The sequence below is a fragment of the Musca domestica genome, unplaced genomic scaffold, assembly GCF_030504385.1.
Source record: "Musca domestica strain aabys unplaced genomic scaffold, Musca_domestica.polishedcontigs.V.1.1 45, whole genome shotgun sequence".
In the NCBI taxonomy this organism is placed as follows: Eukaryota; Metazoa; Arthropoda; class Insecta; order Diptera; family Muscidae; genus Musca; species Musca domestica.
The window spans coordinates 95,762-117,310 of NW_026712335.1; the positions used below are offsets into that span (position 1 = coordinate 95,762).

Genomic DNA, 21,549 nt, shown 5'->3' on the forward strand with positions numbered 1-21,549 from the left:
CATCTCACCCTGTATTCGGCATTTTTAATATTTTAACGGATTTTACTTTTTATTTCTTTTTTTTAATATCCACTTTTGCTACAAATGGTGGAGGGTATTCAATGTTCGGTCCCGTCAAAACTTACTGATTTCTTTCTAGTTCTAAACCCACACCTTCTTCCTTCTAATTTTAAAAAGCATTCTAGTTGGGACATCCTTTATTTTTATAATTCATTTATTTCATATTTACATTTTTAAATAGGTTTTACAAATATCTTTATGTCTAATATCTAATTCTAATTCAGTCTAACACTTTGTTTATTTCATAAGTTATCCTACCTATAACCAGTAACATTATTTGTACCACGCACCAAGCGTGGGTTGGGTGTGAGTGGAGGCAGGGCTGTTTGGCTTGTGGTCGTAGCATTTGTTGATGTTGGTGGCAGTAGAACATTCAAAATCATTTGTGACATTTGCGAACGAAACTCTAAATTTTGCAAATCATTCATTTTCTTCATGTGCGGCAAAAAACTCAAAAGAAAATTTCGATCAGGATCCTCTGCATCCAGATGAGTGTTGGTGGACCTTATATCCTCTTGTGTGGATTGTATGAGTTTTTCTTCCTCTCTCTCCAAATCTCTGAGAAAATGAATTCGCTGTTGCTGCTGTATCTGCGGTTGTTGTTGTTGTTGCTGCTGCTGCTGCTCTTGTGGCCGTGAGAGAGGTTGTTCAGTTCTGTTGTCCCTGAGCGGTGGTGGTGGTTTTTGGCTCTCTTTGGAATTTTTGGGAACAATTTTTACTTTTATTGAGGCCGGTAAATTCAAGGTTGACAGGCAATTTTGAATATTGTTGTTAGCTGGAGTCGTGGTTGTTGTTGTTCTAGTTTCTTCAAAATTAGGTAGATAATTCTCAATGTTACTATATGCCGTTGTGTTTGTCTCTTTCGAGGTGTTTGCCTCTGTCAGGGTTGTTGTTGTATCCTCAAATTCCTTCTTTATTGCCAGTAATTCTTGTAGATTATCGCTATCGTCCAAATCGATAATTCCATCATACTCGTCCTCCAGAGAATAATTTCCATCATAGGTCATGCCGTTGTCCGTCTCCATGTTGAAATTTTGAGAGTTGTTTTTGGATTTGAAGCCCTTCGAAACCCGTTTATTACCTTGTTTTCGTAACCTAACAAAATCCTTGAGAAAGTCCATTTCCTTGATATAGGTCCAGTTACTGGCATAATTGGTATTCATCCCCAAAACCTTAGATTTCTCCTTTTGGCGTTCTTCGTTGTTTAGACAAGTGCGATAAGTGTCTCTGATATTCTTCCATTTTCTCTTGCATTCTTCGGCTGTAAATGAGGATAAAAAAGGAAAATATAATTTTAAAATAGTGTGACTTAATCCCATGGCGAAATAAGTTAAAGCGATACAAATGCCTGGAAATATTTTCTCTTACAATTATTGACATTCAGGATCCTCGCTATTTCATTCCACTGCTTGGCAGTTGTAAAATAGCATTTGTATTTCGGATGGTTGTTATCCCACAAAACTGGTCTCGAACGTACTTCGTCGATTAAGCGTCGCACATCCATATCGCTTGCTAGTTATCGCTCAACTAAAGTCGCTCACATGATGGTTTTGTTCTCTACCTAGCGCAGTAAGAACAAAGGGCAGATCATTGCTCAGACACTTATTCTCTTTTCTCTTGAATTGCTTTGTCAACGAGGGAGATGGGAGAGAGTTGCATTTTTGCCTTTGCCGATCCTTAATGCATGCCTCAGTTGTCGATTCTATTCTTTACCTACCCGATGCGATAGGGTGCTCTCAGCAAATGAAATTCTCTCCACGTGAACAATAGGAACTATTAAAAAAATAAGGCAATCTCAGAGAAATAAAATTTCTGGAATTTTCTGCACGACGGACGGCAAAAGATCATACCGCAGACCGTTACTCTCCTCTCTTTGGAATGTGGGATTTTTTGTAATTTAGTGAGATGAGAGAGTATAGCAGTTGCCTTGGCCGATCCTTAATGTAAGGCGAATTGATTTCGCCTTCCTTGATTGTACTCTCCTTTAATCAATTGTGCTGCTCTCACACAGTCGTGTAAACGCAATGGAAAGCTTCCGTGCAGTAATGTGCATAATAAAATTGAGAGAATACGCGTATAATCAGTGCCATTTTTTATACCCTCCACCATACTATGGAGGGTATATTAATTTTGTCATTCCGTTTGTAACTCCTCATACTCATGTCAGACCCAACAAAGTATATATATTCTTGATCAGCGTAAAATTCTAAGACGATTTAGCCATGTCCGTCTGGAATTGTTTCAAATTTGGCATTTGAAGTTCTTAAGGGATTCTACAGCGTAAGACAGAAAATTATCTGTGCCCCGATATTCGGTATTTTGATGATTTTAGCGACATTATTTAGCGGAATTGTTCCAAATTTGGTATTTGAAGTTCGTAATAGATACTGCAGCATAAAACAGAAAATGGGCCATGTAGGTCCACGTCTTCATATAGCCCCCATATACCGTACCACCCATTATTCGGCATTTTGATGATTTTAGCGACACTATTTACCGGGGATTGTTTCAAATTTCGCATGTGAAGTTCGTAATGGATATTTCAGCCCATGCTAGAAAATTGTCTGTGCAGGTCCACGTCTACGTATAGTCCCCATATAACGGTACCCCCCATATTCGGAATTTTGATGATTTTAGCTAAATTATAAAAAGATTTTTCTTCAAGTTTCGCATGTAAATATTGTAATAACTTATGAAAAAAGTTGCCTATGCAGGTCCACGTCGTCGTATTAGCATTCGGTATTTTTAAGGTTTTAACAGAATTCTTAACGGATTTTATTATTTTTTTTTTTTGTAAATTGCCAAATTTGCACCAAATGGTGGAGGGTATTAAAAGTTCGGCCCGGCCGAACTTACAGCTTTTTTACTTGTTATTTTTCCTATCTATGCTTTAGTGCGATTTTCTCAAAAAGGGTAATTTTTAAAGAGCTATAGGAAACTTAAAAAAAATCAAGTGAATAAGCTGAAAGTTCGGCCGGCCGGAACTTTTAATACCCTCTACCGTTTGGAATGAATTCGACAATTTTCAAAAAAAAAAACCTTTAAAATTCCTTTAAGATTTTTGTCTGTGCAGGTCCATGTTTTGGTATAGCCACGGCACCTCCCTATATTCGGTATTTTGATGATGTTAGCTACATTATTCACCGAATTTATTTTTTCAAGTTTCGCATTTGGATATTGTAATGTTTTAATCTTAAAACTACCGAATGTAGCCGTTAAATTAGGGTCTATACGGCGACGTGGATCTGCACAGGTAACTTTTTTCATAAGCCATTACAATATTCAAATACCAAAACTTGGACCTACATGGCCCATTTTCTACCAAAAGCCCGGCAGATATAATATACACTTGAGAAAAATTTTATCAACGTATTACATTTCGTTCGGAAGCTAGAGTGATTTCCACAGACGGACATCGCTAAATCGACATAGAATTTTATGCTGATCAAGAATATATATTCTTTTTGGGGTCTAAAATGTATATTTCGATGTGTTACAAACGGAATGACAAACTTAATATATCCTCCATACTATGGTGGAGGTTATAAAAAATGCATAAATTCTTGACTTAAATTAAAGATTAAATTAAGATTATTGACCTCGATGGTCCATTCGCTTAGACCAATTTTGGCATACTACAACATTTTAGTCGGTATGTCATGAATAAATAAATGCTTCAATGTTTTCTTCCAGTGCGCCAATTGAGGCAGGCTCGTCTGTATAAGCCACAGCACAGATTTGCTCACTTTCATTAGGGAGCGAAACTTGCTCGCGAGCAGAATTGATCGTAGAGTGGAAGATTTTTTACGGGGTCAACTCTTCATTATTCTGTTTTGTATGTGGATAGAGAAGCGGCTCCGAAAACTATTGACTTTTCCACAATCAAATCGGATGACGTCTTTTCACTTTACCAAAGTATTAGAACTATTCATCAGATCATCATCAAAATCAAGTCGACCTGATACCACCAACCACGGTGCAAGGCATCAACGTAAATTTGGTCCAAAATGGACAAATAGCTGCTGTAGCTACCTCAGTATATGTCTACAGAGGGTACATATCATTTGATGCGGCCAAAACGTATATCATTGAAATACCGTTTTTGAGACCCTAGGTCTCTTTGGATCAAATCCGTTTCAGGACATTTGGAGACGATCTAGCGATGTCCGTCTGTATGGCTGGCTGGTGCGGACGATAACTCTTGAAGGGAGTATCCGATGTGGTTCAAACTTGCTACATCGTAATAACATTATCAAACTTAGATCGAGTTCGGAGATGGGCAATATCGGTCCACTCCTTCTGGTACCTCCCCCACAAAAAGTCGGATTTAAAAAAATATATATATTTTTTTGCACAGAAAGAGAAAAGATAATTCGATTTTGCTCCAACTTTGCAAATCCTAATATTTGTGTCAGTGTTAGGTCAGGTGGGAAAATAGACAATATCGGTCCACTCCATCAAGTACCTCCCCCACAAATGGTCAAAATATTGAATAATTACAACTCTCATAAAATGTGATGTAAGAGTCCGTTTGTCTTCAAATTTCACACATACCTATATTTTCAGAAACCCAAGATCTGGTGTTAAGATGGAATATATCGGTTGACTCCTTCTGGTACTTCCCCCACATAGGTTGAAATTTTTAATATCCATAAAGCTCATAAAACGCGAAAATAACATCGGATTCCATTTAGACTGAATATTTCTATCAACACAGGATCTGTTAAAAAAACGCTAGATATCGGACCATTCCTCCTTGTACCTCAACCAAAAAAGGTCAAAGTTTTGAATAACCAAAACGTTTATAAAATCCGAAATAAGCATCAGGTACTCTTTATATTCCACACATCCCATTATTTTAACTAACAAAAGATCCGTTGTGAAGATGGGATGCATCGGTCCACTCCTTTTGGTACCTCCCCCATAAAAAGTGAAATTGACATCCGATTCTATTCAAGGCTTGGTACATCCCGAAATTTCCATTAACACAATACAGTCCAAACCTAGCACGTCGCAATATTTATATCATATTTATTTAAGTCCGATTGGCCCATTCCTTCGGAACCTGCTGTATAAGGGGTTAATTATTTGAATAATCATAACAGAAGTCAAAATATTTTTAAATAATCAAACATTGGCCGAGGGTATACATCTGTCGGCAAAACCGAGCGATATTTTTAAATTGTTTTCTATAAAGTTTGTTTGAACAATTGCGGACTTTAATTAAAAATTTAAAAATAAATATATAACAATAAATGTTTGCTTCTTTTTATTTAAAAATCTTATTTAGAGCCCTTCCTGGGCAAATGTGACACCCATGAATAGGGTTCTTAATTCCGGATCTGTCATTATGGCCATCTGTAAATGTCTGGATACAATCAGCTTTTTATGATGGTCCATGGCGAAATTTCCAGCCAATACCAGGATTTCGGCTGTTAGATATTCCATTACCGCTGTCAAATATGCCGCCGATCCCATTGTAATCCGCTCTGCAAAATCACCACTACACAAAAGTTTACGTATACGCTTTACGGGAAACACCAAACCGGCACGCCTTGAACTGGATTTTCGGTGTCTTGTCTTCGATTTTTCCATTATTCGATTCATTTGGTTCCTAAGACTTCGATTTGATTGAATTGTCTATGGAAATATTGAAATCTGGTTGACAGACCACGCAACTCACCTTCCAGAAGAACTCGATCAATCGAATGGTGTCTCGAGCATAACGGCAAACATGACCCCGTGCCACCCCAAAACGAATTGCCAGTCTTGTCAATTAGCCAATGTGATGTTGTTTTTGTCAATTAGATTAACCGGGTTCAAATGCTGTTCACTGCTTTGTTACAAGAATGGCTTGGCTTGGTAATCAATCAAATGTCAGCAGATTGTCAATCTTTGGAGTATTTAGAGAAAAAAAATGTTTATTTTAACTGGCGTAAACACTGATCAGTTGATGTTGTTCGGATTGTTTGGTTATCTGACATCTGTTTGTTGCACGGCTAAATATGCGTATGAAATACATATTAATAATATCTGTGCAATGAACCTGCCTGCCAGACCAAATGCCTGCCTGCAATGGATGGCATGGCATGGTTTGGAGTTAAATATTCCATTTCGGATAACGAACAACAACATCTCGTCATCTCTCGTCGGAATGAACTTAAATTTAGACGTCACTTAAATGTCATGTCTCACCATATTTGCATTTGATGCAGTGACATGTAGGTAATGCTATGTTGGGTACAAAAGTACGTACGTCTCTTTTCGAATGCGAACATATATATATAACGAACGAACTAACTCAATTTAAATTGAACACAAAGTAATCACACAACTAACACGGGAAATATTTGGAAAAAAAACAAGCCATGCAAAATTGATTTTATTTGCGAAGCAGACAGGGAAACCAGCAAACATTGTGAGTGATGAAGGTGGAGGAAGATGGCAGATAATCGAAAAATTATTACTTTTTACAGCAAAAAGTTTGAAAAAATCTTTCGTTTTCGAGTTTATCGATGAGCTTTCGAACGAATTGAAGTACGTTGATAAAATTTTACTTACATATGGGTTTGGTCTGCAGGACTTTTGGTAAAATGTGCTATAAAGGTCCTCTTTTATATATAGCCCCCATATAACTATACCTCCAAATATTTGGTATTTTGATTATTTTAACGACATTATTCACCGGAATTGTTTCAAATTTCGTATATGAAGTTCCCAATAGGCATTACAGTCTGTGACAGAAAATTGCCTATGCAGTCCCCAATAACATGAAAAAAAAACTGCATGATGAAAAAACTGCAACCAATTTCAGACTGCTGTCATTTCTAAGTCACTCGTCATTATATTGTTTTCAAGCGTACAAAAGCATTTTGGTAAGAATTTTCCAGAACAAAAGTTATTCGTGATGGAATTCAAGCGTGATAGTGTGATTTCTTTATATTTGGTTGGACAACCACAAGTGGCAATCGTTAGAGCACTCCAGCATTTAAATGCGAATAAATCTCGTAACATCGCTCTTTACCGTGATACTGGTAGCGTAGCCCAACGTCAAGGCAGTGGGCGGAAGAAAACAGCAACATCAGCAGAAATGGTTCGAAAAGTAAAGAAGCGGCTTGATTGAAACCTGCGTCGCAGTGGCTGAAAAATGGCTCGTGAGCTGAACATATCGCAATATTCCATTCGACAAATATTGAAAAATGAGCTCGGGGTAAAGCCATTGAAATACCAAAAAGTGCAAGAACTTACACCGCAACAGAAAGGAAATAGACTCAAAAAAGCTAAAGAGTTGTTCGGCTTGGCAGAAACTAGGGAACTGACGAATTTGGTTTTCTCCGATGAGGAAATATTCGTTGTCCAGCAGTTTGTAAACAAACAAAATGATCGTGTTTACTTGCCAGAGAGGTCAGCTGAAATGTGCACCTTCGATTGGCCACCAGAAGTCAAGCGCCGGCTATGGTGATGGTGTGGGCCGCCATAACAGCCGATGGTCGCTCTCCGCTCGTATTTATCGACCGTGGCATCAGAATAAATGCTGAATATTATCGCAAAAATATTCTGGAGGGTGTATTAAAGCCTTGGGCACCCAAACATTTTGACCGCAGACCTTGGACACTCCAACAGAACTCAGCACCATCTCACTCAGCATGCGCCGCCCAAGAATGGATATAAAATGAGGTTCCTCGCTTCATCTCCGGATACCAATCCGTTGGATTATTGTGTCTGGAGTATTTTGGAAAGCAAGGTTGACACTAAAAATACCAAAGTGTCGATCACCTCAAGCAAGCGCTTCGCCGGGAATAGGCCAAAATACCGCAGGTCAACATTCGGGCAGCAAGTGACGGTTTCATTGGCCGTTTGAAGGCCATAATTTGTGCCAAAGGTTACCAATTCGAACAAATCTCAACTTATTCTAAAATTTGTAGCTTTTCCGACATTTTTTGTTTTGCGTTTGACTTTGTTGCATTATATAACATAGTGGTAAGGGTATTATGTCTTTGTGCATTTGTTTGTAACATGGAGAGGAAGTGTGATAGACCCATAGTTACTTTTGAGGATCTCCATAGAATCACTTTCTGAGTCGATTTATGCATGTCAGTCCGTCTGTCCATGTATTCTTGGAAACAAAATGCAGGTCGCATTTATTATACGATTGAGATGAAATTTTCCAAACAACATTTGTTTGGCCCAAGGACGAACCCTATTGAAATTGGAGATGATCGGTAAAAATTTAGATATATATCCCATATATATCTTCGTCCGATTTGCCTTCTATTGTGCACCAAACGTGTAATATCAGCCCGAATAGTGTGCAATTTTGCACATACAACCAAATTAGGCCTGCCAAATTTGATCGAAATCGGTTCAGATATAGCTATAGCTCCCATATGTATTGTTCATCCGATTTGGTATTTTTGTCCTCCGCAGCCGTAATATGCACTCTGTAAGAAAAATATTAGGGGAAATATATCAAATGCAGCTCAGAAATACCTTTGCTAAATTTTATCGAGATCGATTGAGATTTGGATATAGCTCCCATATATAACTTCGTCCGATTTACCTTTTATTGTGAACCAAACGTCAAATATTTGTCCAAATGGGATGGACAAATTTGGTGAAGATCGGTTCAGATATAGCTATAGCTCCCATATATATTGTTTATCCGATTTGTTATTTTTGTCCTCCGCAGCCGTAATATGCACTCCGTAACAACAATGTTCTGGGAAATATATCAAATGCAGCTCAGAAATATCTTTGCCAAATTTTATCGAGATCGGTTCAGATTTGGATATAGCTACCATATATATCTTTATCTGATTTCAAATTAATTTTGCACCAAATGGACAATCCATGTCCGAATTTAAATGATATAAATGATCCGGCATATTTAGTCCTTTGAATTTTAAATTATAATTATAATCATAGGGCGTATGATTGAATTCTCTCATAAAAACTTTTAATTGTTATGTGGAACTCAACTAAATTAGCAAAGTGGTGTAGGGTATCATAAAGTCGGCCCCGCTCGACTTTAGGACTTTCTTTACTGGTTATATCCTCCACCTTGGAAAGGAGGGTATATTAACATTGTCATTCCGTTTGTAACACCCCTAAATATTCGTCGTAGACCCCATAATGTATATATATTCATAATCGCCATAGAATTATAAGCCGATTTAACGATGTCCGTCTGTCTGTCTGTCCATCTGTCTGTCTGTATGTTGAACTCACGATACAGCCCACATTATTTGACGTAGAGCGTCAAAATTTAGCAGAATAATTTGTATTGTGCCTATGGATGGTTGGTGTTGAAAATGAGATATATCGGTCCACGTTTTGGTATAGCTCCCATATAACGGTACCTCCTGATATTCGGTATTTGGATTATTTTTGCCAAATTTTTTGACGGATTTGTCTGAAAGTTGGTATTTGTAGACCATAATGGGTGCTAGTTCGTGTGGCAAAATATTTTATGTATGGGTCCACGCTTTGGTGTAGCCCCCATTCAACGGTACCTCCCGATATTCGGTATTTTGATTATTTTTGCCACATTTTATCATGGATTTGTCTAAAAATTGGTATTTGTTCATCATAATGAGTTCTAGCTCCTTTGGCGAAACATTGTATCCACAGGTCCTCGTTTTTATATAGCCCTGTATAGCGGTACTTCCCGATATTCGGGAGGAGGATGATTTTTGCACATTTTCCCACGAATATGTCTGGTATTAGTGGGTCATAATTAGTTCTAAGGTGGAGCGTATTAAAAGTTTGGCCCGGTCGAACTTAATGTTTTTTTACTTGTTTTTTACCTCACCCTGTACATCTGTCGGCAAAATCGACGGATCTCCGACTTTTATCCCCCATTTTGTCCTCATTCCAAACTTTTGCCAAACTTTTTGTCGGGTTATGGCATAGCACCATCACTTACATCTAAATAAGAAATAAGCATTTGCCCCCTTATCTTCGGTGCATTCTCTGACTGATATGCAAAATGTTGAAAAAATACCATAAAAAATTGTAACTGCGTATCAAAATCTAAATGAGTGATGTCCATATTGGAATAAAGTCCCCCTCCGAGTAAAATGCGAAAATAAAGCAAAAAAAAAAAATGGATCTCTGGCATAAAAAGTGCGTAGTGTCATGCTGATTTTCCTTGAGTGTGTGTATGTGTGGTGCACTTATTTGGTTATGCTGTAAATATTGCATGCCATAACATTTACTTTACAATCTCAACTATGGGGCATGCGGCGACATTATGAGGCATGCAGCAAAAGCCAGCCATTCAGCCAGCCAGTCATCCAGCCAGAAGTTAAATGCTAAATTATGCGCTCTGTCGCTGTGACAGTCTAGTTGTGAGTTTTTGCATTTTTCGTGTTTGTTGTTGTTGTTGTTGCTTTAAATTTTCATTCCAAACCAACGACAACCGGATACCAATGCGACATATGCCTTTAAATGGTAATAATTCAATTTTTGATCTGTTTTCGTTGCGTTTTGCATTACATGACTTAGTCGACCCCCTCTCTGCTCCCCTTCTCAGCCACCCCACTTTGGAAAATTTAAATAATTTTTGCAGACATTTATTTCATTTTATGGTTGGAACTATTAAAATGCTGTTAGCTGCGTGTTGTCCGTCCGGCGATTACAAAAAATGTTTTAAAGTTAGTACAAGCTGTAAGTCTTGCCACTGCGACAAGTCAAAGAGTCCAGCAGACAGACAAACGACTAGTTGCCGCCGTTTGCCACTTGTTGCACTGGTTAGACGCAACAAGTGTTAGTTTATGTTTGTTGCCCGCTTTGGCCTGCCAGTGGTTGTGGTTCGGTGGTTGGCAAGTTCGGTGCCACTGCTGTCTGGCTACCTATCGGACAGAAGGAAAAGAAAAACACAAAATTCAGAATTTGCTTAAGGCTCTGCGGCTGGTTTGTTTATTTGGCATTTGAAGTCGTCATTTCTTAGATGTGGCCAGTGGTTGGTGGTGGTGATGGTGGTGGCGGTGTTGGTAATTGCAATGTTGTTGCCATCGTCATCGACGATGATGATTATGGCGATGGCAATGTGCTCTTCATGGTGTCTCTTATCTACCGCCATTTATCAGTTCCACCCAAAAAACCGATCGTTTGGGTAAATATTTTGATGGCAAATTTTTATCGCTTGTTGATGTTATGGCCGAAATGTTATCGTGTGTCCATATCAATTAGTGGTTAATAAATCGCATATATATTTACTTTCGAGGTGATTACGTGGAAATCCGAAATTGTTGTTAATTTTTTCAAGGGATAACAATGTATGCATGCATGTTGGTCCAGCGGAAATGCAAAAAATGGCAGCCTCTTTTGAGATTTTTCAGAATATGTGTTTGAAGATATATATTAACTGTGGTAGGCTTTTCGAAAATCGACAAAGCTTTGAAGGTTTATGCAGGGACTAGATAAACAAGTTAATAAGTATCAGTCAGTTTTGTCGACAGCTGTATACCCTCAGCCTATGTCAGTATACTAAAATATATTTTGACATTATGACTGTTCAAAATGTTGACCCTTTATTGAGGAGATACCGAAGGAGTGGATATTATACACTTCTAATCTGGACTAACTCTGATAAATACCACAGCGTGCTCGATTTGGACTATATCGTCTACTTCCTTCTTTTTACGTAAGATATATGATAATGTTTGGAAAATGTTGGAATATGATTGGGGTTCAAGATATATTGGACCATAGCATTCAACATCATCTAATATTGATAAAAAATATTTGGATGTGCAAACTTTGAAGAACAAAAAATCTTGGAAAAATTATTATGATAGTTTTAATCTCTGGTGGGAGGGGTACGAGAAGGAGTGAGTCGATAAATTCATATCAGATTTCTGGCTGAGGAAAATGTTTAGTTATACCATACAGGGTGAGATAAAAAACTGCAAAAAAGTCAAACACCATAATTTTTACATTGTTGTTAAAATTTTATTGAATGAAAGCAAAAAGTGTCGGAAATAGCATCAAATTTCAGAATTGGTCACCTTTGGTACGAATTATGGCCTTCAAACGACCAATGAAACCGTCACACGCTGCCCGATTGATGCTCTGCCGTATTTTGGCCCATTCCCGGCGAAGCTCTTTCTTGAGGTGATCGACACTCAAAAATACTCCAGACACAATTGTCCAACGGAGTTGAGTTCTGGTGGCCAAACGAAGGGGCACATTTTCAGCTGACATATTTGGCAAGTAAACACGATAATTTTGTTTGTTTACAAACTGCTGGACAACAAATGTTTTCTCAACGGAGACGGAGAAACCCAAATTTCGACAGTTCACCACTTTCGGCCAAGCGAAGCAACTCTTTAGTTGGTTTCTTTCTCTTGCGGTGTAAGATCTTGCACTTTTTGGAATTTCACTGGCTTTGCCCCGAGCCGAATGGAATATTGCGATATGTTCAGCTCACAAACCATTTTTCGGCCACTGGAGACGCGGGTTTCATTCAAGTCGCTTCTTTACTTTTCGAACCATTTCTGCTGATGGTGCTGTTTTCTTCCGTCCACTTTTTTGATGTCGGGCTGCGCTACCTGTATCACGGTAACGAGCTATGGTACGAGACACAAAAGATTTATTCGGATTAAAATGCTGGAGTGCTCTAACGAATCACTTGTGGTTTTCCATCCAAATATAAAGAAATCACACTATCACGCTTGAATTCTATCACGAATAACCTTTTTTCTGGAAAATTCTCACCAAAATGCTTTTGTGCGCTTGTAAATAATATAATGAGCTGTCACTGAAATAATTCTAACAGCTGTCGGACGAGTGGCTTAGAAATGACAGCAGCCTGAAGTTGGTTGGTAGCCTGAGGCTGAGCGTATAAAAATTAATGCCCAAAAGAAACGGCATGGGCTGGAATTATGGAATTGGACTTACGGTTGTTGCTGTGGGTAGGTGGGTGATAATGAAAAGTACTAAAACAGGGCTTTGGGCTACAATGCTAAATTTTACACCCTCCAGCTCTAGGGAATTGTCACTAATACGGTATAGTGCCGTATAGATGTTCCCAAGGTTTTTTCGAACTTTAAGGGTACGAATAGTTCTGAAATGGTACTAGACTTCTAAAATGGTACCGAACTTTTTATACGAAATATAAGGCTACTCATCGAAGAAACGGTTTTAGACCCAATGTCTCTTTGGACCAAATCCGTTTCAAGGCATTTGGTGTCGATCTAGGGATGTCCGTCCGTCTGGTGCGATTTGGTACAATCACAGCTTAGGTTGAGTTCGAAGATAGGCAATATCGGTCCACTCCTTTTGGTACCTACCTTACAAAAAATCTTATATGTTTTGCTCACTTTACAAATCCTAATATTTTTTACAGTACTAAAACTGGTGTGAAATTGGGCAACACCGGCCAACTCTTTCGGATACCCCCACCACAATTGGCCAAAATCATGAATAATTATATCTGTTAAAAAAATGCGAAATAGGCACCCGATTATCTTCACATTTCGCAAATCTCAGTATTTTTTCCAACATTAAATTCGGCGTGAAGAAAGGATATAACGAACCACTGGTACACCCCCCCTCCACAACATTTCGAAGTTTGGAATAATCACTCTCTCATAAAATGCGAAATAATCATCCGATTCATTCTAAGTTTTGCACATTCCAATATTTCCACTCCACTCGGACCACTCCTACTGGTACCTACCCCTCAAAGGGACAACATCTTGAATGCTTGTATCTCTTATAACATTGGAATTCCGATATGGTCCGATATTCTTTTTAAACTGTGTTCATCTAAACATTTTCCTTACCTAGAGATCTGATGTGAATATGGAATTTATCAACCCATATCTTACTTCTGCGTACTCCACTTCATCTTAAAATAATAAAAATTTTGGAATTTGCAAACTGCAAAAAATTTAACTATTTTTTTTTTTTAATTTATCCAAACAACTTGGTAACTGTAATAAAATTTTATGACGAACAATTTTGAAAAAGATTTTAATTCGAAACAACTACATCTTAATGAAATTATTGAGAATTTTTACATAAAAGGAGCAAAACGCACCTTTTAATGATTCGTTTTTTATCTAAAATGTTATGTTCTATGGAGTATACAAAAACGTAACAAATTTCGGAAAATAAAAGTACACATCATAATATTACAATTTCATTTTCAATTTCCCTACCCGTGGTCCGATACCATATGTAAATACTTATGAACAAACGAACGTATCTACGGTGATCTTGTTAACAATTTTAAATGTCTTGATCTTATTTATGCGATAAATTGCAAAAGAGAACAAATGTTGCAAAAGAAATCGTGCGAAACTGAAATCGAAGCAATAATAATAAAATTAATAATTTTATATTGTTCGCTGCAATCAATTACCGCGGCCGAGACAAGTGTTTAGTGAAATGATTTAAGAATTCATTCATCACCAATTGTAATTATTGCGCTCTTATCTTGTACGAATGCGAATGCGGTACAAGACCAATTATCATTAATTAGAACATGTACGAGGTGCTGGAAAAAAAATTTTAATGTGAAATTTCCATTAAAAAAAAAAAAGTAAAAAAGCAGTAAGTTCGGCCGGGACGAACATTAAATACCCTGGAACGAACTGGGAAATGTTCAAAAAATATATAATCCATTAGAAATTCTGTTAAAGTCTTAAAAATACTGAATATCGGAAAGTGCCGATCGTGGGCCTATGTAGACATTTCTCTTTTAGGGGGTAGAGTACTCACATGGAACTCCTTGTGTGGAATTTCAGACAATTCCATTGAAACATGTAGCAAAAATCACCAAAATACCGAATATTGGGTTGTACCGTTATATGGAGGCTATACGATATCGTGGACCAATACAGCCCATCTTCGAACTTGACCTGCCTGCAGACAAAAAACAGATCTGTGCTAAATTTTAGCTTTGTATCTCAATTCGTTTTGACTGTAGCCTGAATTTTATGCTGATCAAGAATATATAACTTGTTGGGTCTAAAACTATTATTTCGATGAGTTACAAACGGAATGACAAACATAATATACCCTCCATACTATGTATGGCGGAGGGTATGAAAACTAAGTAGATTTCGAAAGTCTTAAAAATGACATGGTGTATTCTTTAGCCAAACTATTGTATTTCCTTAAATTTCGATAAATTTCCTTTCGAATTCTATACTTTTGCTACCCTCCTCGTTATTTCATGCAAATACGGATATGCAACGAAGCGAGTGAGCAGTCAGAGAACATATGTATGAATTATGAATATTTGTTTTACTATTTTCAAATGTGACTCACATATCGAAATTTAAGTACAATTGTATTTCATTTTCGCACCACCAGCGAATAAAGCTGTCAGTTACGGTAATTGGTTAGGGTAAATAGTTCCGGGAATTACATTAAAAGTGATTGTAAATAGGATTAGGTTTAAGTTGTTTTGTCATAAGTCTAACATTGTTTACCTGCAGAAGTTCTCAGGACTCAAAATATAGAAAGGCCAAGGATGTTGGGAAACATGCTATATGGGATTTAGTTCAAACAGTGATGCAATACTACAATGTACGGCCAAATTCAAGTTTTTCGATAATTTAAGGAAACCCCTAGTAAATAATGAAAGAAGAGCTTAAAATGGAATACACGTATATGGGTGTATTTTCAGTTTGCATAGAGGTGCCCTCCCCCTGTTTCAAACTTTTGGAAATGTTCGGATTAAGATTCCTCGAAATCCGTTCGTTTTAGGTATACTGTGTCTTCGACAAAATTTCAGATAAAAATACAGAGAATATTTCGATCGAAAATGTTAACAATCAAGTGAGTCAATAAGGGGGTCTTTTGGGTCCTTTTTTAAAATATGGTTAAAAACCCACCTTAAACGGGATCGTGGAAAATCAAAATATTCCACAAAATTATTTGTCATAAAATTCTACCATAAGTCCCAGTTGACGTCAGGAGTCTAAATCTTACATAAACGGCACGAATTCATAGATATTAACCAGTTAAAAAGTATCAGTCGGGTTTGCCGACACATGTATACCCTCAGCCACTGTTCGATTATATAAATATATTTTGACTTCTCATATAGTTATGGTTATGAGAGTAGGTTCCAAAGGAATGGGTCAATATTGTACATTTCGCATCGGAGCTAAATATATAAGATACAACTATTTCGACGTGCCAGATTTGGACTACATTGGTTACTTCCTTCACTTTATATGAGATATGTGATAATTTTTAGAAAATGTTCAAATGTGCGTGATGTACCAAATATAGTCGATAGAAGCATTCCATTTGTATACCCTACTCCACATAGTGGTAAGGGTATTATGTCTTTGTGCATTTGTTTGTAACATGGAGAAGGAAGCGAAATAGACCCATAATTTTTTTTGAGGATCTTCATAGAATCACTTTCTGAGTCGATTTATGCATGTCAGTACGTCCGTTTGTCCACGTATTCTTTTGAACAATATGCAGGTCGCATTTATTATCCGATTGAAATGAAATTTTGCAATACAATATTTGCTTGGCCTATATATCTTCAACCGATTTCGCGTTAATTGTGCACCAAATGGCTAAACTTAGTCCAAATGACCTGTATTTTGGTAAATTCGACGAATTCGGTATAGCATCATTTTCTCAAATTTGAAGAAAATGGGTTCAGATATAGCTATAGCTCTCATGTATATGTTTCATCTGATTAGGGGTTTAAGTCGCTCACATGCATAATATTCACCCCAGAAGAATGATATTTGGTACCGGACATCAGTTACTGCTCGAAAATACTCCTGTCAAATTTTATCGAGATCGGTTCAGATTAGAATATAGCTCCCACATATATCTTTATCCGAAATCAGGTTTATTGTGCACTAAATGGCTAATATCAGCCCAAATGGACTGAATTTTGGCATTTACGACTGAATTCATTCAGTAAACCAGTACTACAAATTTGGTGTAAATCGGTTCAGATATAGCTAAAGCTCCCATATATATGTTTTATCCGATTTGGGGTTTTAAGTCCCTCACAAGTGTAATATGCATTCCACAACAATAACCCTTGGTACAAGATATCCGATACAGCTCTGAAAAAATGTTGTCAAGATCGTTTCAGATTCGGATATAGCTTCCATATAGATCCTCAAACTATTCCGGGTTAATTGTGGCCCAAATAGCCAATATAAACATAAATGACCTGAATTTTGGCATATCCAACCGAGTTCAGTCTAGAAGCAATTACATTAAATTTGGTGAAAATCGGTTCAGATATAGCTATAGCTGCCATATATATGTTTCATCCGATTTGGTATTTACGTCCCCCAACAACAATGATATACCTTTGCCAAATTTTATCGAGAACTGCTTAGATTTGGATATAGCTCCCATATATATCATTAATTCGATTTCAGGTTTATTGTGCAAATAATGGTTGATATCAGCCCAAATGCGGTGAATTTCGGGACATACGTTTCCATTTAGTGCAACTCTCCGGTATATATATTTTTTTAGTATAATCCTTCTCCAAGTGATATCATGCACTCTATAGCAAGCTATAACTGCTCTAAAGCCAAATATTAATTGGTGGTATTAATTTCGCATTTCATGGTATTCTAAATTTTGACCCTTTGTGGTGGGAGGTACCAAAAGGAGTGGATCGTCATATCCAATTTTCACTTCAGGTCTAGTGTTAGTATAAATAATGGGATGTGTGAAATATGAAGAGAACTGGATGCTTATTTCGGATTTCTTTATAGTTTTGGTTATTCAAAACTTTGACCCTTTGTGGGAGAGGTATCAGAACAGATGGTCCTATTTCTACCATCTTTATAACACATCTTGTGTAGATGAAAATAGTGGGATGTGCTAAGGCTGAATGGAATCGGATGTTAATTTAGCGTTTTATAATCTTCACGGATATTCAAAATTTTGACCCTTTATGGGAGAGGTATCAGAAGAAGTGGGCCGATATATTCCATCTTCACACCAGATCTTGTGTAAGTATAAATAATGGGATGTGTGAAATATGAAGAGAAGTGGATGCTTATTTCAGATTTCTTGAGAGGTACTAGAACGGATGGTCCGATTTCTACCATCTTTATAACAGATATTGTATAGATGAGAATATTGAGGTGTACCAAGTCTAAACAAAGATGAGAATATTGAGGTGTACCAAGTCAAAATTTTAACCCTTTGTGGGGGAGGTACCAGAAGGAGTTGAGCGATATATCCCATCTTCCTATTAGATTTTGGGATAATAAAAATATTGTGATTTGTGTAATTTGAAGAAAATCGGAGTTTTGTATTACATTTTATAAGACTTATAATTATTCCAATTTTTGACTCTTTGTAGGGCAGGTACTTGATGGAGTGGACCGATATTGTCCATTTTCGCACCTGACCTAGCACTGATGCAAATACTAGAATTTGCAAAGCAAAATCGGATCATCCTTTCTCTTTCTGTGCAGAAAAATATTTTTATTTCGAAAAATGTCGACTTTTTGTGGGGGGAGTGACCAGAAAGAGTGGACCGATATTGCCCATCTTCGAACCCGATCTATTTTCGATAGTAATATTACGATGTACCAAGGTTGGACCAAATCGGATATTACCTTCGAGAAATATCGTGCGCACCAGACAGCCAGAAGGAAGGATGGACATCGCTAGATCGACTCCAAATGTCCAGAAATGGCTTTGGTCCAAGCCAGGTCTAAAATCGTTATTTCGCTGAGGCACGTTTTGGCCGTATCAAATGATATAATAAAAAATCACACTTTACATTGTGATACCTCCGACGAATATTTCGGGATGTTGCAAAAAAGGTAAATATCTGCCCGACAAGTATCCCTCTAATACTTGTATTGTTAAAATTCTATGGATATTGAAAACCTCATTTGACAGTCATACAAATTGACTAAATGACTATTGTTCAATAAAAGAAAATTAATAATAATTGGATGGGCTCCTCCTCTAATGTTAATCAATTAATTCGATAACTTTATCGCTAGATCATTGACCGGCACAATCTACAGATTGCAACAGGCAACAGATTTTGTCTGCTACTGATATTTCCAGTGTGTGGTTGGTGGTGGTCACCGGATCACCATATCGTTGTCATATCGTAATTGCAGAAATGTCATCAGCCGAGACACCAATGAACGAAAAAAAACAACAACAAACAAATAAATATGTAAACATTTTTCCACTGTCGCATCTTGTGGCGTGGCGTGGCATGGCGAGAGTCACTTTTATGTAAATATGATGGAGGCGTAATTTCCACTGTCCAGATACCGAGACCGAGAGTGTTCGCTGCTTTTTTTTGGGTGAGTGTTTACACAGATATCTCAGTTTACAATTGAAATTTATTTTATTGCTTCATCATCATTAGCAATCGGCAGCAGCAGCAGTAACACCATCAACGACAACCATACAGTTGTTGTCAACTTAAGACTAGCTACTCTAAGTGAGGATATTACCCTCGGCCTATCTACCTCCCCCCAAAAGCTTTACAATAGCAGTTGAATCAGAATCTTATCGCATATGGATGCAGAGGATAGCAGTAAATGTATCCCCTGTTGTTGTCGTTGTTGTATTTTTTTTTTTTTTGGTGTCTGAAATTTGCAAATATCGGAGACAAGTCTCTTCCTCTCACATATGTATGAGCCACTTACATATTTGCAATTGCAATGCAATAAACGAATATATGGTGAGTGAGTCATTGACATGGCACGGCACAGTGGGTTACAATTCACAAGAAGTAAGTTGGGTGGGGTTGACCATGTGATGCCCTAAAATACTATAGATTCAGGTAAAGTTCTTGTAGAAGAGTTATCCATTTAATCGAATGAAGGAACTGCTCAAGATATTGGGAGATACAATTAGATTACCCAAGTCGCAAGTCGCAATGCCTTTTTACATCTGTCACTCTTGTTATGCATGTGATTATGGTGTGTACGTCAAAATTGTAATTGTACATATGGTTCATACACACCCAGAAGGTGAGGACCGATATATCTTACCTTCACACCGGATCTTGTTTTAATAAAAATATTGGAATTTGTGAAATTCGAAGACAGCCGGTTTTGTATTTTCTCATTTTATAAGAGTAATAATTGTTCCCAATTTTGGAGGTACTTGATGGAGTTGTCCGATATTATACATGTTCGCAGCTGACCTAGCTGTGACAAAAATTTGGGATTTGAAAAGTTTGCAGAAAATCGAATGATCCTTTCACTTTCTATGAGGTAATTAATTTTTTTGAAAATCTTGACCTTTTGTGGGGGAGAATTGGACCGATATTGCCCATCTCCGAACTCAATCAATATTTGGCAATAGTATGGCGCTGTACCAAGTTTGGATCAAATCGGATAAACTCCTCTAGAGTTATCGTACGCACCAGCTAGCCAAACAGACGGGGACACCTCTTGATTGACTCCAAATGTCCTGAAATGGATTTGGTGCAAAGGGACTTATGGTCTAGAACCGTTATTCTATTTGGACAAATGGAAAGAGCTAGAATTCTGAAATTTGGAGTGAGAGTCACTGATTGTAGTGCAGGAAAGATGTGCCAAAGGATTTTTGGGAATTCGAACTTTACGTTAGCGAATAGTTCTAAAATGGCACTATTTTTCTAAAAGGGTACCATTTAGTATTATGTGAACAGATCGAGCTAAAAACTTGAAATTTGGTATGAGAATCCAGGTTGGAAAGTAAGTTTGATATATGAAGCTAGTGGTAGGTACTAAATGTGAAAACAGCAGTTTGGTTTAGGGTGAAGCTGGAATTTTGAAATTATGCATTGGCGCCCCCGTTGGTAGATGGGTTGTAATAAAGAGGTGATTTTGGAAATGTGTGTGCAATAGTACCAAAAGTACCAAATATTTTATTATATTTTGTACAAATAGATATTGGCCGAACACAAAACAAAGTGCTAAAAATCTGAAATTTGGTGTTAGGGTCACTGTTCATGTGTGGCCTGGACATATGGAAGTTTCGGAAATATGTATTCTAATTGTACGAAGAGTATTGAATGGTACAAAATTTGGTTTAGGTTAAATGGATAGGGATAAAAATCCTGAAATTTGGTAATTAGATTACTGATGGTATATGTGTTTGAGATTTGGCGAAGGTTTAGAAATGCCTCCTATATTTGTAAGAAAAGTACTAAATGGTACCAAATCTGGTATTGAGTGAAGGGATAGGGCTGGAATCCTGAAATTTTATTTGGATGTTACTCTTGGTGTCTGTGGTTAAGATATGGAGGTGGTTTTGGAAATGCGTGCTATTATGGTTCGAAAAATACCAAATATTACTAAAATCGGATTTAAGTGAAAATTGGTAGTTGGAATTGAGATATGTAGGTGATTCTGGAAATTTGAACTATAATGGTTTGAAAAGTACTTAGTGATACTACATTGGGTATTGGGTGAAGGGATAGAGCTGGAATCCTCAGATTTGACTTTGAGGTCTCTGTTGATGTTTGGAAATAAGATATGGAGGTGGTTTCCGAAATGTGTA

The 21,549-nt window shown here is 37.3% G+C and overlaps 1 protein-coding gene across 1 annotated transcript; it reads right to left on the reverse strand.

Annotated features, from left to right (window-relative positions):
- Positions 1-205: 205 nt before the first annotated feature.
- On the reverse strand, positions 206-1,631 carry LOC101889881 (probable serine/threonine-protein kinase mps1). Its single transcript, XM_011295670.3, has 2 exons — positions 1,429-1,631; positions 206-1,321 (listed from the first exon to the last, which is right to left on the reverse strand). The coding sequence occupies exons 1-2, from the start codon at positions 1,562-1,564 to the stop codon at positions 315-317; spliced, it is 1,143 nt and encodes a 380-aa protein (XP_011293972.2). The 5' UTR covers positions 1,565-1,631; the 3' UTR covers positions 206-314.
- Positions 1,632-21,549: the final 19,918 nt, after the last annotated feature.

Coding starts and splice junctions, on each gene's coding strand:
- LOC101889881 (XM_011295670.3), bottom strand. CDS start 1,564: ATGGATGTGCGACGCTTAATCGACGAAGTACGTTCGAGACCAGTTTTG. Junction 1,322..1,428: donor GATCCTGAATGTCAATAATT/GTAAGAGAAAAT, acceptor CCTCATTTACAG/CCGAAGAATGCAAGAGAAAA.